This window comes from Capsella rubella, unplaced genomic scaffold (genome assembly GCF_000375325.1).
Source record: "Capsella rubella cultivar Monte Gargano unplaced genomic scaffold, Caprub1_0 scaffold_7, whole genome shotgun sequence".
In the NCBI taxonomy this organism is placed as follows: Eukaryota; Viridiplantae; Streptophyta; class Magnoliopsida; order Brassicales; family Brassicaceae; genus Capsella; species Capsella rubella.
Genome location: NW_006238917.1, coordinates 7,020,404 through 7,036,447, shown reverse-complemented (window position 1 = coordinate 7,036,447; position 16,044 = coordinate 7,020,404). Strand labels below are relative to the sequence as shown.

The following is a 16,044-nucleotide window of genomic DNA, read 5'->3' as shown; positions in this document are numbered from 1 at the left end:
GATCAAAGTTGTGACAACTTATATATAACTTTTGGTTATGGGTACAAATGTTTAAACTCATAAACCCAACTAATGAATTAGAGAATATGGTTTAATTAAGAATATTCTTGTTATCAAGGAAATTGGTGTGATACTTGTTGAAATAGCCCTAGAAGAGTTAATTGAGCAGCTAAACAATTAACTATATAATTTCATTTGTCTTTCTTGTATACCATATAACTTTTATAAACTAATTATTTTAATTAAAAATTTTATTAAATTTTTTTAAAAAAAAACTGTTTGTTAAGATGAAAATCTTGAAGGGACCAAATTTGGATAATCTAACATTATATATTAATCTTGTAATCTCAATTTATAAACAATATTCAGAAACTATTATAACAAATTTAATTCGACTGTACATAATTTGTTTGTGACGCAATGATAATTATATGATTACTTCAGTTGTAAAAATGACATTTATGTAAACAAATTAGAAGATCCATATATTTTTAGAGATACGTATTTATGATAATTGAAGTACTGATTAGTGTTATCTTCAGAATAAATAAAAACATAGATATAAATAGTCTCTGTTAATGATAAAAGATTGATTTAAGACTTAGGTTAAAACTCTAATCTGAATCCAAAGATTCGAAGAATAGAGGATCCATTTTATGTACCACTTTCAAGTTTCAATACAGCACATGAGATAATTGTGAAATTACGAAAGAGTTTAATTTTTAATACAGCTTTAGTTAACGGATCATATGGGAAAAAATGATAAATTAAGATATAAAAGTAGAAATTATGAAGAAGAAGAAGAAAAGAAATCTAAAAGGGTAAAAGAACATTTTAAAAAAGCAGTGTAGAACGAAGCTTCTGATTCTCCTACACAATCATCAAAAACTTGATGTAGAGTTTTCCATCTTCTTCCATTTCACCAAAGTCTTGAGAAACTTCTTCACCTGCAACCAATACCAAAACTTACATGTTACAAATCCACATACTAAGATAATACTATATGATGATTTAGAAACGATTAGTATACCTCGGAAGGGTCTCTAAGAGAGTAGAATGCATTGCTTTCTTTAGGTACAGAGGATACCAATATCCCAAATCCTCTGTTCCCTTCCCTCAGTACCTTGAATGCATCTTCATCGGTCTTATCATCTCCGATAAAGATTGGGAGGAACTCGTCGTTGTTGCTTAATCCGAGAGATTCCAACAGAAACTCGACTGCTTTTCCTTTGTTCCACCCGATCACAGGACGAACCTCCAAAACCTGATCATATAAACAAAACTGTGTTAAGAGATTTGGATCGAACGTGAGACCAGAGTGATGCATGTTTGTTCCTCAAGTAAAGTAAGTACCTTTCTCCCGTGAGTTAGACGCAGGCGAGGGTATTGTTTCAGGTGGTCATGAACGCGTTGAGCAACGATTGGCCAGTCCTTCTCGTCAACATTACGGTAATGTACAGAGGCACAGAACTTGTGGTTCTCCACTTTTGCACCTTTGATGCATTTAGTTATTTCAACGAGGCTATTGTATACCTCTTCGATGACGGGTATGAACTCTTTAGCAGGCTGAAAGAGATTTACCTCCTCATCCTATTCAAGAAAAAGGGAAAAAAAAGATAAGAAGATACAAGATTTGATTTCATATATATTTGAATAAAAATGAAAGTAATGATCTCTCACCTGTTGGTCAGTTGATTTTATACAGTTGGGGTCTTCAAGCGACCCATTTAGATTTACAGGAGTCATTATGTCCATCCCATGACTACCCGCGTAATAGAGTTCGGTTAGTCCTACCAATTGGTAGACCTGCATAAGCAAACTCAAACAGTATTAGAAGTTTTTATTGGTTGAACTGAGCTTGGATACAACTAATACATGAATCATGGTTTAGAAGTTTCACCTTGTCACGGCTTCTACCACTAATGATTGCTGTTGGGAAGTATTTAGCGACATCTTTAACAGCAGCACGCATCTGAGAGAGATAGGTAGAGCAGACTTAGCCTTTTAGTGTTTCAGTCCAAAGAGTAAAAACTTATCAAAAAGGAGTTTTAGTTCTTACCGCATCAGACATGATGGCGCGATCAGGGTCATCGACTATTGGAGAAAGCGTTCCATCATAATCTAGAAACACAGCTATCTTCTTGTTCTTTGCTTGAGCTGCAATATGTGCAAACGAGCTAATCGCTGAAGGATACTTGAGCTGTCAAGATTAAAGAATGAAAATAGTGAAACAGAGTAATTTAATAGAGAGATCAAACATTTTTTTTTGAGATATTAGTATATTTACCATCCAGGCTCGTTGAGCAAAATCATCTTCAGGAGCAATCTCAACGTTGAAATCCTTGACAAGCCTTTTACGCGGTGGGGACGAGGATATCATCGCATCCAACCAACCGTTGGATCTAACATCGTCGAGCTTAGGAATCTTCTTCCTAGAATTCATCATGAATCTACCAGAAGGGAAGGATGATCCGAGTCTTGATTTGTTGACTGGTGTAGTAGGGTCAGTAAGAACAGGGTTGGTCTTACTTATATTCAAATCCATCGAACTACAAACAATTACAAATTAAATTCGATGGCTTTTCTTCTAAAACACACTTGCGTTATCTTCTTTATCCAACTCTCTTGTCAATGAAAAACCACTTCTTTAGTGTTTTCTTGTCACTGCTTGTTTGTAAAGCATCCATTAAAAGTAGGCTCCCTGAAAGCTGAAAAGGTAACCACAAAAACAGAACACTCAGCAAAAAATTGACAAAACAAAATCCAATACAAAGCAGATGTTTCTCTATACATTACCTTATCATCTCTACTAGATCTTCAGCTTATTACCACAAAACCTATATAATTGTCCAACAAACGATTTGAGTTAGATCAGACTGCAAAAGCAGTCTTATGTCATGAATGAAGTAGTTGTACATACATGTACCAGGATCACGCAAAATCCAAGGTTTAGTAATCTTTTTGGTGTATCCATCACAGAGGGTGTAATTTAATGTTGGCATTAAAGCAAAAGTAGAGGGGGAGAGGAAACAAGAAGAACACAGAAAAGTCAAAAAAGAGAGTCATGTGTAACCCATCCTGTTGTTTAATGCATATATAGGAAAAAGGAGCCACTGATTTTGACAAGTACCGAAATTTTCAAACTGCCTTCTTCTTTAGGACAGCTAAACTCATTTACTTTTTTAAAAAGAGTCTTCTGTCTACCGACAATTATAAAAAAAACAGCGTAATCACTCAAAAATATTTGACCAAATCACGCGTATAAACAAAAATGGAACCAATTCAAGACATGTCGTTCGTAATAGTACTAGTATTTTCACATTTAACACACTCCCAAATACAACGAAGACAATGTTTTTGTTTTTGCAGAAACCAATGTTGTGTCTGTATGGTAGGAGAGAACAGAGCCGAATTCAAAACAGAGCAAAAGGGGTAGAATTTTCCAATCGAGAAAAAAGAGGATTTTGAATACGAAGGAGATCCACACAATAAAACCTAAAACGGATCGAGAAACATAACGAGAACGTACCTGATTCAAAGGGAGCTTTGTGTGTAAAAAAACACAAAAAACAGAGGTTTAGAGAATCTGGAGAAAATGCAGATTTTTCTCCTTTCGAAAACAAAATCCCAGGGATCGCGAAAGGAGAAAGAAAGAGAGAGAGAGAGAGAGAGAGAGAGAGAGAGAGAGATCAGGGATTGTTTCCTTTTTTTGAAAAAAAGAAACCCTAAAACTTGCGAAAGAGGCTGCGAAAAAATAGGAATTTAGGAGGAGACGAAGGAAGGAGGAGAAGGGAGAAAATGAAGGAGATGAGCTTTCGTATTTATAGACTTCTCTCCATTCTAATAACACTATTATAATTAAAAATTAAAAATATTTTAAAAAAAAGTCAGTATCTCAGAGAGACAGAGAGAGAGACGTGGTTAACCAGGTTAATTATTTAGGCTATTTCGTTTGTTTAATCTCGAAAAGACCGCCCATGTTTGACTTATTTACCAATTTTGCCATTCGGACGACCAAAGACCCACGTTACAAGTTTCTCATTAAATTACTTGTTCATTCACGAGTTCCTCATTAATTAGTCCATCTTCATTTTTTTTTTCTTTTTTTCTGTATCATTCATATTTGTTTCTTAAATTAATTACTTTTTTATTTTGTGGAATCTTTGAACGAGTAGTATGTATGTACTGTATATTACATTGCAATTTCATTTTACGTTTCAAATCTTTGGTCGCATACCAAATTTGTAGAAAATTAATTTTTCACTTGACCAAACAAATAATTTTTTAACAATACTTAATTATGTTGTATGTTTAAAGTTAAACGGCGTGAAACAGCCGTCATACTGGCTCTAGATTTCTAGAATGATAATTTTCCAAAACAAAAAAAAAATCGACTGAGAAATTACTAATAAATTAGAAACCGTGTTCACTAAAAAAAATAAAACCATAATAAAAACAACAACCGTTAGTTGTTTTAGCTGGTTCGTTGACGGACACGTGGATACGAGTCAAGTGAAGTGAAAATAATCATAGGCGCCACGTGTTAAACTACTAATGGGTAAAGTAACCACGTGTTAGTTGGGCCTAGAATGGGCCCATTAACCTCGAGGAGACGAGGAACTTGCCTTGTTCTAGTTCCGGTGTCACCACCATTATTTGATTATCATTACACCTTTTGACGTTCAACCAAATTACATACAAGATGGACAATAATTATATATACACGAGTTACACTCTCTATTGAAATTGTGTAATTCGTAATGAACATGACATAAATCATAAATGACATGGGTCCTAACTCTTATTGTGGTGTTTAAAATGATGAATAGTTATAAATCACGGGACCTACAATAATTATAACTCGAAAGATTTTTTAAGGAGTAAAGTTAGGTATGATTATATGAATATGTATGATTACTGAACAAACGGCTGTGATTTGTTCTCTGTGATCACTTTTGTTTAGCCATTTGCATGTTTTGTTAATTACCCTTTTGGTGGTGTGGGATGATAACAAAATCATATAGTAATTGATTTTAAATCATGTTTTCATGGTAGCTATATAAAACTATCTTCCCCCCCCGCCCCTAAAAGGAAGAAGAAATTTTCAGTATATAAACAGCTTTTGAAATAATAATAATAATATGTAATTGGTCAGAGTACTTAAAAAGTTGAAAGAAAAAATGAGAGATAGATTTGGTTTTTTGTCTTTGCACCGGCTTTGGAAGGTTCACCACGTGTATCCTACGCTGCATCATATGACGATTGACGAGTCACAACCATATGCTGACGACATTATGACACAACTTATATACTTTTACCAAAACGGACAAATCCATGAATTCGTATTTGACGAAAAAGGTTCAAGTATAAAGGAGAGAACATTTGAGTAAGCGTATGTATGTATATATATATATGAATGACACATTGCTGACTCTCATACACCTTCTCACACTTTCCTATTTACAAAAAAAAAACTTTAGGTTAAAAGATAGTGATGTAAATCTTAGGTTGAATATAGAAATCACATTCACTTTTCCTCTGTTTTTATAGTTTTTGCGATATTATTGTATGTAATGCAGAAAAATAAACAGCCTGTAACTAGTTAACCATTTTAATTTTACATTTAAAAAAAAACATTTGTTTGGGTGTGAATACAGGTTGGTGTGTAGAAAATGTTAGTTCAATAATGAAAAAAAAAAAAATCATGTGTGCATGCCGACCACTAACTTGAAGCTTATTTTGTCAATGTCCACATGTTATCGACTGATAATGATAAGGCAACATTATATGTTATAGGTTATCATATAATGTTATAAGTCATTTTGCATATGTGTCTCCACGTATCTTTACGCGTACAGTCAAAGCATACATCGTATATATCCCAAGTTATTTCATGATCTGGCTTCTATATATACTCAGATGCTCGACAGGTTTTCTAATAGAATCTAAACAAAATTAGTCTGTTTATATGTGAACAATCATATATATATATATATATAGATCATGCATGGGATAAATTTGTTAGTGAGATATATATATGCAAAATGGCTTACTGCGATGATTAAGTTGTTTTATAACAGTATCATGGTAAATTGTGACAAATACACATAAATCTACCAAAGAGTATGTTGTGTGATACACTAGAAATCATGCAACTTATGATACAAGCATAACACACAAAAATACAATATTAATTATAAGAATATAACATAAATTTGATTGCAATATTAACACAAAAAATAATTAATTACAAGATCCTATATTAAGGATCCAATAGATTAAACAACTTATAAATAGAGCATACCACATGTTACGTGACTATTATTGAGTTTACAATTTTCTATATTTTCTGTAAATGGTTAATAATCCCAACCTACCGATTAAATAATATTTTATCATATGATCAACATTCCTAATATCATACTGAGAGTGACAATAAATTATGAAAATGATCATTTATATATACACATGTAGAACATGCCAGCTAACAACAGATGAAGCATATTACTCGTTAAAGAAATGGTAAGAAGTGAGAAGCACTAAATAGATTCAACTAATCCTCGAGAATAAGTCGTGTATCGTCTTCTATAATATATGACCTGTTGGCCAGGCCATGTTTAATAGTATAAAGTATTATAAATTGCATGAGTATTTGATGATTTCAAAACGGTTGATATGTCTCTTTCACAGTACACATAACACCCAATTAATTAACTCCCTCGTTTATTTTCTAGGGGTACTTAATTAGTTTGGTCGACGACGACGACGTTATGGTCAAGTCTTTAATTATTTTCTAGAATAGTTGTTGAAGATTTTGAGTTGCCCATATGATTAACCGAAGCCATTTAAAACGTTTCAATACTATCAAACTGTTTCAAATGAGTTTCTTGTAAGTTTTCTTGTACTATTACACGTTTTAGATGACTTCAAACTACTATGAAACCATTTTTTCAGTTTCGACTCTCGATCCTCTTCGACAACAAAAGAGGGTATTTACAAGCCTATTGGGTTTCTTCTTGGGCCGCATGATGCTTCTCAAATCTCAACCCATCTTGGTTAAACATATACAATCACTAAAATGCAAGATTCACAACCAATAAAACGCTTCAAATTAGGCATAACAAAATCTCAAATCATTCCCAAATATTTCTGTTCTTATTACCTGCTTCAAAAAGAGCATTAGAATATTTTTTTATACTCCTTCAAAGCCCTTTTAAGTACACTTTATTAGCATCAAACCAAAGCAATAAGAAGAAACTGACCTAAAGAAGTTTATAAACCGTAGCACACAAGTGCAAAATACACACAAGAATTACATTTTGTAAACATACTTTCTCTTTTTGCTAAAAAAATTCCTAACCGGAGAAATAAAATCTGATTCATCATTCAACCATCTTAATTGGGCAATGCAAGAATCTCGAAATTTTGAAGAAGGACCTGATCTTTAAAGCCAACAAGAAACTGACATAAACCTTCAAGAAACAGAGCAGCCTGATGCTCACTCGTAGCTCCAACAATGTCCATGATCACACTCTTCCTCAAACGGTTCGCATCAACAAATATACTCACGAGCTCTTCCATCTCTTCCTTCCCCGCTTCATCCACGGCCACTGAAGCCGTCGCAACCACCGCAGCAAGCTTCTTCTTCTTCCCAACTTGATACGACGAGACCCAACTCTCAGAAACACGAGCCACGAAACCTCTCTGTGCTTTCCTCATACGATCCATCAAACCAGGAACCATAAGCCTCATCGTACACTCAATCTGATGGATCCTTCGCACCAGCTCATCAGAAGGGTCTTTCCACGCAGTCGAGATCTTCAACGGTTGGTTCACGAGATCAAGAGAGGTGTCTTCTTCTTCATCGGAATCTTGATTCTCACGGTCGATGAAAGAACGGAGGAGATTAGTGAGGAGGTAAGGATGTATATCGCCGAGGAAGAGAAACGGAGTCTCGAGCGAGTTGCGCCATGAAGAGAAGAGAAGGTAAGGGATGGTGTTGTGATCCGCGGCGAGGTCTAGGGTTTCGTAGTACAAGACTAGGTGACGGAGGACGAGATCTACGTTGGAAGAGAGGACGGAAGCTGAAGCGGCGGAGGAAAGTGATTGACGGAGGAGAGGGAGGCAGTTTTCGGTTAGGGTTTTGAGCCAGTCTTCGTAGAAGTCATTGAACCGACGAGAAGGTTTCTTGCGGGAGAAGAAAGAGAAAGGCATATTTCTTGGATAGTGAAGACGACGAGTATGGAGGCTTTGTGTCTTTGTGAATAAAGATTTCTCGAGGGTTTGTTTTGTTTTAGAGGGAAGGCTATATATATAACTTGACCAGTGTAATCGCCGTATCGGTTTAAGTGAAATCAAACTGATTCTCCTAAATTCAATTGATTCAGTTCGGTTTAATAACAAGGTCTATACCACCAATTAGTGGGCTTTTAACTTGCAGACACAAGACACAAAATTCTCCTAAAGGCTCTCTCGTCTAGGTAGCATTACCTATTCGTTCTTCCAAAAGCCAAATAATGTATATATATTAGTCTTATTAGATATTTTATACAAATCTGTAATTTCATTTCAAAGGTCCATAGAAAACATTAGAAAATGACATATCGTAAGTTAGTATAATCTTTTGAACAAAGATCACTGATGATGAAATTATTAACTAGTCTGGTGTTTGGATTCTTGCAAAGATAAGATCGTCTTCTTGTCCCCCAAACATGTGAAAACAGTGGGAATGCTTAAACTTTATTTCAAAAACAACATAATCATGCTAAACACACGTATAAATTATCAGAGAAACATACTTGCACCATTATTATCCGATAATACAGAACCGGTCTGCTAATTTTGTGATGAAGAGAATGGATCACATCTAAAACCTGGTGGATAGTCGATATAGCACAGGAAAAGAACTTTAGCAAGTCCCAAAGTATAGGAAGAACTGAGACCTGTGAGTTTAATGGCATCGCAGATGCATACAGATGCCATAGTGTTGTCAAGCCCAGCCGCGAGATCGCAGCACGGCCTCACTGTTTGAGTGTTGAGAACTGCTCCGATGCCAAATATGTCGCTACATTCTTCGATGTCCCTGGGACAAGTCGGAGTTTGGGACACCGTGAAGCCAAATAGGACGAGGTTGATGGTGAGGAAAAGAGATATTGTGTTCTTTAAAGCCATATGTTTTGAAACTTTATGTTGTGTTTTGGATTGAGAAAATTAGTTCTGGGGGGTGAGGGCTTGAATTTATAGTATAATTTTATATATGTATAATGAAATGTATAATGAAATGGGAAGAAGTGATTAGCACTCATAAATTCAACTAATCCTCGAGAGTAAGTCGTGTATGATACATGTGACCAGTTGGCCAGACCATGTTTAATACTATTATAAAGTGCATGAGTAAATCACTCAACAGTCAACACATAACACCCAATTAATTAACGCCCTCGTTTATTTCAAGGGGTCACACTAATACTTAATTAATTGGTCGACGCCTATTGTCAAGTCTTTAAAATAGTTGTTGAAGACTTTGAGTTGCCCGCATGATAAACCAAAGCCATTTAAAACGTTTCAAAACTAAACAAACTGTTGCAATGAGTTTCTTGTAAGTTTTATTGTGCTACGTTTTAGATGATAAGTTTGGAATGAAGCAATTTCATGATAGTGACTTAAAGAAGCTCCCGTGGGCAGTGTTTAGCAGCATAGATATTTAAGATCCGTGATTGGTTGATTAACAACAAGTTAACAAAATTAAGAAAGTACTTGCATCTGATTTTTGTTTTTTTTTCATAGATAAGAGTGTCTTCTTGTCCCAAACATGTGAAAATTAACAGTAGGAATGTTATCACTTTATTTCAGAAACAACATAATCATGCTAAGCACACGTATAAATTATCAGAGAAACATACTTGCACCATTATTATCCGATAATACAGAACCGGTCTGCTAGACTGCTACTTTTGTGATGAAGACGATGGACCGCATCTGTAAACACTTGGTGGAAAGAGAACATAGCAAAAGTAAAGAACCTCAGCAAGTCCCAAAGTAAACGGATAATTGAAGCCTTTGACTTTAATGGCATCGCAGATGCATACACATGCCATAGTGCTGTCAAGCCCACGCACAAGATCGCAGCATGGCCTCACTGTTCGAGGGTTGATAATTGCGTCGATGCCAAATATGTCGCTACAAGCTCCGATGTCCCTGGGACACGTCGGAGTTTGGGACACCGTGAAGCCAAATAGGACGAGGTTGATGGTGAGGAAAAGAGCTATAGTGTTCTTTGAACCATGTATTGAAACTTCTACTCACTTTTTATTTATTTATAAATCTTGTATTTTTGAGTAATTAGTTTTGGAGGTGAGCGCTTGGATTTATAGTCTTTTAGAAAGTTTACTTGCTTGCTTGCTTATGTGATTAACAATGATCTAGCTAACGTACGTCTAATTAAAAGTCAAGTGAATAATTTTATATATGTACTAGTCGGTTTCCCGCGCGTATTATTACATTGTTTATGAGTAATTGGCTCGTATTTTATTTTCTACTTAAATTTTTCACTATACTATATATTTTTTTAACTTATATTATGTTTGTATAGAAAACCTATTGAGTTTTAGCTTCATTATTTGTTGAAAAATTAAATGTGTATAGTATAAGGTGAAGTGTGAGTGTAAACGGAAGTGCGGTGGAGAATCATTGAGAAACTCATAAACATGTGCTATTAGGGTTTTTACCAGATATAGATATAGATGTTAATATTGTGGGTCTTTTTAATATGCTGGCCCAAAATTTGAAAATAATTTGTGGGTTTCGGGTGGATTGTTGTATTTTTTATTGTTTACATTATCTCTTTATATATTGTCATAAGTTTTTTTTGTTTTACATTTTTTTTGGATTTGACGTAATTTATATCTCGTTATGATCATTTTTATACTATTATATATTTGTTTCTGATTTTATGTTTTATATATTTTTCGTTTTTTCGTATGGAACAATTTTTAAATCTAACATATTAGTATAATTTACTTTATATTTGGTTTATTTCATTTAATATTGTTTATTTATTTTAATTTTTAATTTTTATTAAATATAGTTAACTTTTTATTTTGTTTATTAGTTTAACATATATGTTGTATTAGAAAATATTAGTTAAATTCATATTGGAAACCTTTAAATAATTTTTTGGTTTTTTTACCTTTTTATATGTTTTTTTAAATGATAATTCATGTTTCGTTTCTACCTATCTCATTTATGTTGGAAAATTTTGTGAGACATAAATTAGATAGATTTATATACTCAAAATTTCTTACTTTTTTTTTCTATTCCCGTTAAATCTCATTATAATTTAGGTTTAAATTGTTTAAATATAATCGAATTTTGTGTCATGTTATTTTTAATTATATATATATAATATATATATATTATCCACTTCAAAACTATAATCTATTATTTATATATTTGTTAGTATAATCGATAATTATTAAGTTTTTTATAACTTTTAATCAATTATCTTTTTTAGTTTTATAATGTATAATATAAGAAAAGACTTTTCACATTTCTTTTTGGAAAACTTATTTACATAGGTCTAAATTTTAAAATTATATGATAAAATGATATAATTAATTTTAAAATTAAATAATAAAATAAGGTGGATGATAATTAGGATGATGATGTGGTTTAAGGAGAAGAGAGAAAAAGGTAACTTTATATATATAGATAATGAAATGGGAAGAAAGTGATTGGCACTAATAGATGATTCAACTAATTCTCGAGAATAAGTCGTGTATAACACACCACACCAGTTGGCCAGACCATATTCAATACTATTATAATGGCATGAGTAAATCACTCAACACATTAATTAACTCCCTCGTTTATTTCTAGGGGTCACATTATATAATATACGTAATTAGATGGTCGACGCCTACGTTATTGTCATGTTTTTATCTAGTTTCTAAAATAGTTGTTGAAGACTATGACTTGCACGTATGATAAATTGAAGCCATTTAAAACGTTTCAAAATTATCAAAACTGTTTCAAATGAGTTTATAGTAAGTTTTATTTTGACTCTTGATCCTCTTCGAGTTCTTATTTGGTCACATAATGTAATTCTTCATAGCTATGCCAATTTTAGGCATACTTATGGGTGAAACTGTGATTGAATACCCCATTCCGGTTTGACTCATTCAATCACAAGAATGCAAGTTTCACAATCAATTAAAAACTTTAATTTATTGGAAGATCTTTCAAGTATAATAGACTACAGAGATACATTCTCCCAAAAACACTAATTCGGAAAGGAATCATATGGTACTTGAATTTTACTGGTTTTGAGTATGTAAAACAAAGGATTTGTGAATCATAGGAGAGTGAAGATGAATGAAGATCACTTGAGGGTTTGTTCTCATTTTGGTACTTTAGTTACAAGTGCCATACCAATTAGTGGGCTTTTAAGTTGCAGACTCAAGATCTTTAATGGGCATTTTTTGAGCCATTTAGTGGTGGTTCTCTTTAAGGCTCTCTCGTCAATAACCAACTCTAGCTTTACCTATTCGTTCTTCCAAAAGCCAAATACACATTCTTATAATATCCTCATTTATGAAAAATGGTGGTAGTGCAGATTTAGTTAACTTAAACTAATTTAAATACTTTTTTCTTTCTGGTTGGTTGTCCGTCCATATAAAATTCTCCAATTTCAATTGTTTGGAATGTAGCAATTTCAAGATAGTGACTTATAGTAGGAAATATATATTTAGTATCGTGTGTAAATTAAAAAAACAAACAAACAAACATGGAATATAATCTCGGGTGTAGCCATGACAAAAGTTTATTTTATAATCATTATTCTCAAATTTTTGTTGTCTTCTAATTTGGTAGAGATATGATCATTTATTCATTCCCCGAAATCAAGTAAATTAGTGGATAGTTCGACCATACATCATCATAACTTTGAAAGACCAATCTACTAAATATATATGGCATATAAGAGCATCTCCGGTGTGACTGGACACACATCCGCAATTTCCCAAAAACTAATTAAATAATTATATTTTAGTTATATAATTTTTTTTAAAGAGCAATACTTGGATTTACTCTTTGGATTTACTCCTAGGGTTCACCTTGTATTAGTTAGCCAACCTTGTTCACCTTCTATTGGTTAGGCAATAAAATAAAACAATGTACCATATCATATTATATTTAAAAGTTAAGACTGGTGAACCCAAGTATTTTTTATTTTTTAAATAAACAAGCCAATAGATAATGGACAAGTGTTGAGCAACGTTTTCTAAATAGTTTAAAGAAGTAACGTTTCTTTCTCTTTACTACTTTTTCTTATACTCTGCTGGAGATGGTCTAAGCGAATCTTACTATACGACTAGTACTAATGATGAATTATTAACTAGTTAAGTTTGGTGTTTGGACTCTTGCAAATTATTTATGCAGAAAAGGTCAAAAGGATAAGAACATGGCTAGAGATTTAGCAACAAAAACATTGCGATCCGTGATTGGTGGATTAACAACAAGTTAACAAAGTACTTACATCTCAATTTTTATTTTTTTATAGATAAGATTGTCTTCTTGTCCCCAAACATATCTGACGTTTTACTTACCTTAGTCATTCGCTGTTCGTATTTTTGTTCTATGCAAATGTTTAAGTAGTTTAGTGTTGATTAACACACTGTCACCAAACCACACGCTCAACACCATCGCAATTACTCTTTCTAGTACCTTAAGTTAAACTCTTTGGTACATTGAATCTGCAATGGATTCAACAAACATAGATTTAGGATCAGTACGTATAACATGTTCGGACTTAAAAGATTAGATACGCAACATCTAATATTGGAGTTCAAAGGCGAGATAGTTTCATGACACAAATGTTTAGTGTAGCTAAACGTTAAAACAATTGTATTTTGTTTTTCGATTAATAATTCAGCATCACTAGATTCGATTGAAAACATGTTTACATCATTGCATTAAGTACATCTCAAGAATATTTATAAAGAACTGCTATATCTTTTTTCTTTTTTCTTGCAATGTTCCCTGTATGCGTAACTACATATTAAAATTTGTCGATATTTTGAATCCTTTCTCGGTCGGCTAGGGAGGATTCATGTGGTCACTATTAATTAAGTTATTAACACGACTAATTAGCCGATGCGATGTATTTGATTTATAAACTAATTAAGTCATGTTCTAATTAAAAACTCCAAATTATCATCAAAACTCGATTAGTTATAGTGAAGACATACAATTATTACGTATCATGTGAAGCTATTTCGAACTGGTTATCTAGATATTCCTCCTGGATTACTTGGTTATATCTCAAGATTTTTATTCCTTTTGTTGGTGGATAAATTGCTAGTAGTGAATATATATCTATTCCTTTTTAACATTTTGATGGGATTTTTTAGGCGTCGCAGTATCATATATGATCCATACGGATACCGTATCAATATTCAATTTCTTGGACTAGGTTAAGTTAAGTAGATATCAAACCAGTACAGTAAATCAGTAATAATTAGAGAAATCATTTACTTTACAAAAATATTATCAAGTTAATTGCATGCATTAGTATGCCGTAACAACTCAACTATGATATATGACATTTTCCATAAATATATTACAAAAATAGAGATTTGGAAAGAATAAATCCGTCACGGATGTATTGTACCGAATGCTTCAAAATTAGGTACACAAAAGTACATAAATTTGTTACTTTCAATCCTCCCCTTCGATAAAGCCACCCAGTTTTTTTCTTTCCAATATTTTTTCTTTTTGGCCAAACGAACACTTACTTTTCTCTTTCAATAGTTGTGTGTAATGCATTGGTTCTTCACTTCTTCTGAAAATGGTCTAAGCACTTCTGATCCAAAATCAAACTTATTAATATTTTGTTAAATTTGCTGACCAAATCTAACAAAATTGACAGGACTAGTAACTTAACCCTTCATAATGCTTATCAAATTACACGAAATTGCCCAATACATTTGTTGTTATACTGATACAAATCACACTAAAAAAAGTCTGTAAATTAGTGGAATTTTGGGCCAGGCAAATCTCAGACAGGTGTAAGAAAATGTCTTATTCAAATACAAATACATATATTAAAAAATGTGGAAATATTTTGATATTAAGAAAAAGAAAGAAGAAGAAGGGCACTTTCTGTGAACCGAAACATGTTACGCAGATCGCACGCGCCGTGCCGACTGCCGACCAAATCCTAACGCCATGTCTCTCCAACACACATGCATGGCTTTTGTCTTTCTTCATTATCCGATTATGTTTTTTTCTTAGATCAATAACTTTGTAATAATCATTTTCTTTTTGACCTGAAATAATTTAATATCTGTACATGTAGAAGGTTTTCATCTTGATCTCCATATCTGGGGCTTATATCTTTAAACATGGCCGTTTATGTTATCCTTTATTTTAAAATGGATCGAGTATATCTTATAAAAGTTCATATTATTAAATTTGGAGTAAGACTTAATTAGTCTATATACATAGTAGACTGACAAAACCCATATGTGCATGTACACTAGACGACATATTGAACAGATAAATGATTAAATGAGTATATAATAAACAATAAGCTATAATTTGGAACCTATATGCAATTACAACAAGAAGCATTATCACTAATGATCATAGTGTTTTTGACTAGTACTGTTTTATTATGTTGTGTAAGGACGTACTATTGAACATATATAACATGCCAAATGCTTTCGATCGGAATAAGAGTTTTTAACCACAACATGTCGAGAGAAAACCAAAAGCGTTCCGACCTCTCAAGTATAATCAAAACTCAAAAGACGAAACAGAATATATATATATATATATATATCAAAACCAAATCAAAACATACATGGTCTCTTAAACCATACTATTAGATTATTATATACAACAACTTACTCGTGAGTTGTGACCAAGGAAAAAAAAAACTAAATGAAACTTGGAGGTCAACTCTTTAATGGCACATTACCGTACGAATGTACAAATATTTGAGATTGACTATGAAAAACGCTTTGCTCATTAATTTTGGGGTTG

The 16,044-nt window shown here is 32.9% G+C and overlaps 3 protein-coding genes across 4 annotated transcripts; all 3 read right to left on the bottom strand.

Annotated features, from left to right (window-relative positions):
* Positions 1 to 687: 687 nt before the first annotated feature.
* Positions 688 to 3,777, bottom strand: LOC17877750 (probable trehalose-phosphate phosphatase G). 2 transcript variants are annotated; one of them, XM_006283875.2, is made up of 9 exons: positions 3,530 to 3,777; positions 2,797 to 2,837; positions 2,288 to 2,708; positions 2,060 to 2,200; positions 1,901 to 1,972; positions 1,681 to 1,806; positions 1,354 to 1,590; positions 1,031 to 1,264; positions 688 to 947 (listed from the first exon to the last, which is right to left on the bottom strand). In XM_006283875.2, exons 3-9 carry the CDS (start codon positions 2,543 to 2,545, stop codon positions 882 to 884), a joined length of 1,134 nt encoding a protein of 377 aa, XP_006283937.1. In that variant the 5' UTR covers positions 2,546 to 2,708; positions 2,797 to 2,837; positions 3,530 to 3,777; the 3' UTR covers positions 688 to 881. The 2 variants fall into 2 exon arrangements, with proteins under 2 accessions (XP_006283937.1, XP_023635438.1); XM_023779670.1 differs by lacking the exon at positions 3,530 to 3,777 and adding an exon at positions 2,921 to 3,512.
* Positions 3,778 to 7,395: 3,618 nt separating this feature from the next.
* On the bottom strand, positions 7,396 to 8,214 carry LOC17878668 (protein INAPERTURATE POLLEN1). Its single transcript, XM_006285378.1, has one exon. The coding sequence runs from the start codon at positions 8,212 to 8,214 to the stop codon at positions 7,396 to 7,398; it is 819 nt and encodes a 272-aa protein (XP_006285440.1).
* A 1,586-nt stretch (positions 8,215 to 9,800) lies between these two features.
* LOC17879502 (putative lipid-binding protein AIR1B) lies at positions 9,801 to 12,572 on the bottom strand. The gene is made up of 2 exons (XM_006285922.2): positions 12,542 to 12,572; positions 9,801 to 10,300 (listed from the first exon to the last, which is right to left on the bottom strand). Exons 1-2 carry the CDS (start codon positions 12,570 to 12,572, stop codon positions 9,948 to 9,950), a joined length of 384 nt encoding a protein of 127 aa, XP_006285984.2. The 3' UTR covers positions 9,801 to 9,947.
* Between the last annotated feature and the right edge of the window lie 3,472 nt (positions 12,573 to 16,044).

What these genes read in the sequence shown, in the direction of transcription:
- LOC17879502 (XM_006285922.2), bottom strand. Translation starts at nt 12,572, where the DNA reads ATGTGTATTTGGCTTTTGGAAGAACGAATAG. An exon ending in GCTTTTGGAAGAACGAATAG is followed by an intron (nt 10,301 to 12,541) that starts GTAAAGCTAGAG and finishes ATAAAAAGTGAG; the next exon opens with TAGAAGTTTCAATACATGGT.
- LOC17877750 (XM_006283875.2), bottom strand. Translation starts at nt 2,545, where the DNA reads ATGGATTTGAATATAAGTAAGACCAACCCTGTTCTTACTGACCCTACT. An exon ending in GTGGTAGAAGCCGTGACAAG is followed by an intron (nt 1,807 to 1,900) that starts GTGAAACTTCTA and finishes TTGCTTATGCAG; the next exon opens with GTCTACCAATTGGTAGGACT. An exon ending in TAAAATCAACTGACCAACAG is followed by an intron (nt 1,591 to 1,680) that starts GTGAGAGATCAT and finishes TTTCTTGAATAG; the next exon opens with GATGAGGAGGTAAATCTCTT.
- LOC17878668 (XM_006285378.1), bottom strand. Translation starts at nt 8,214, where the DNA reads ATGCCTTTCTCTTTCTTCTCCCGCAAGAAACCTTCTCGTCGGTTCAAT.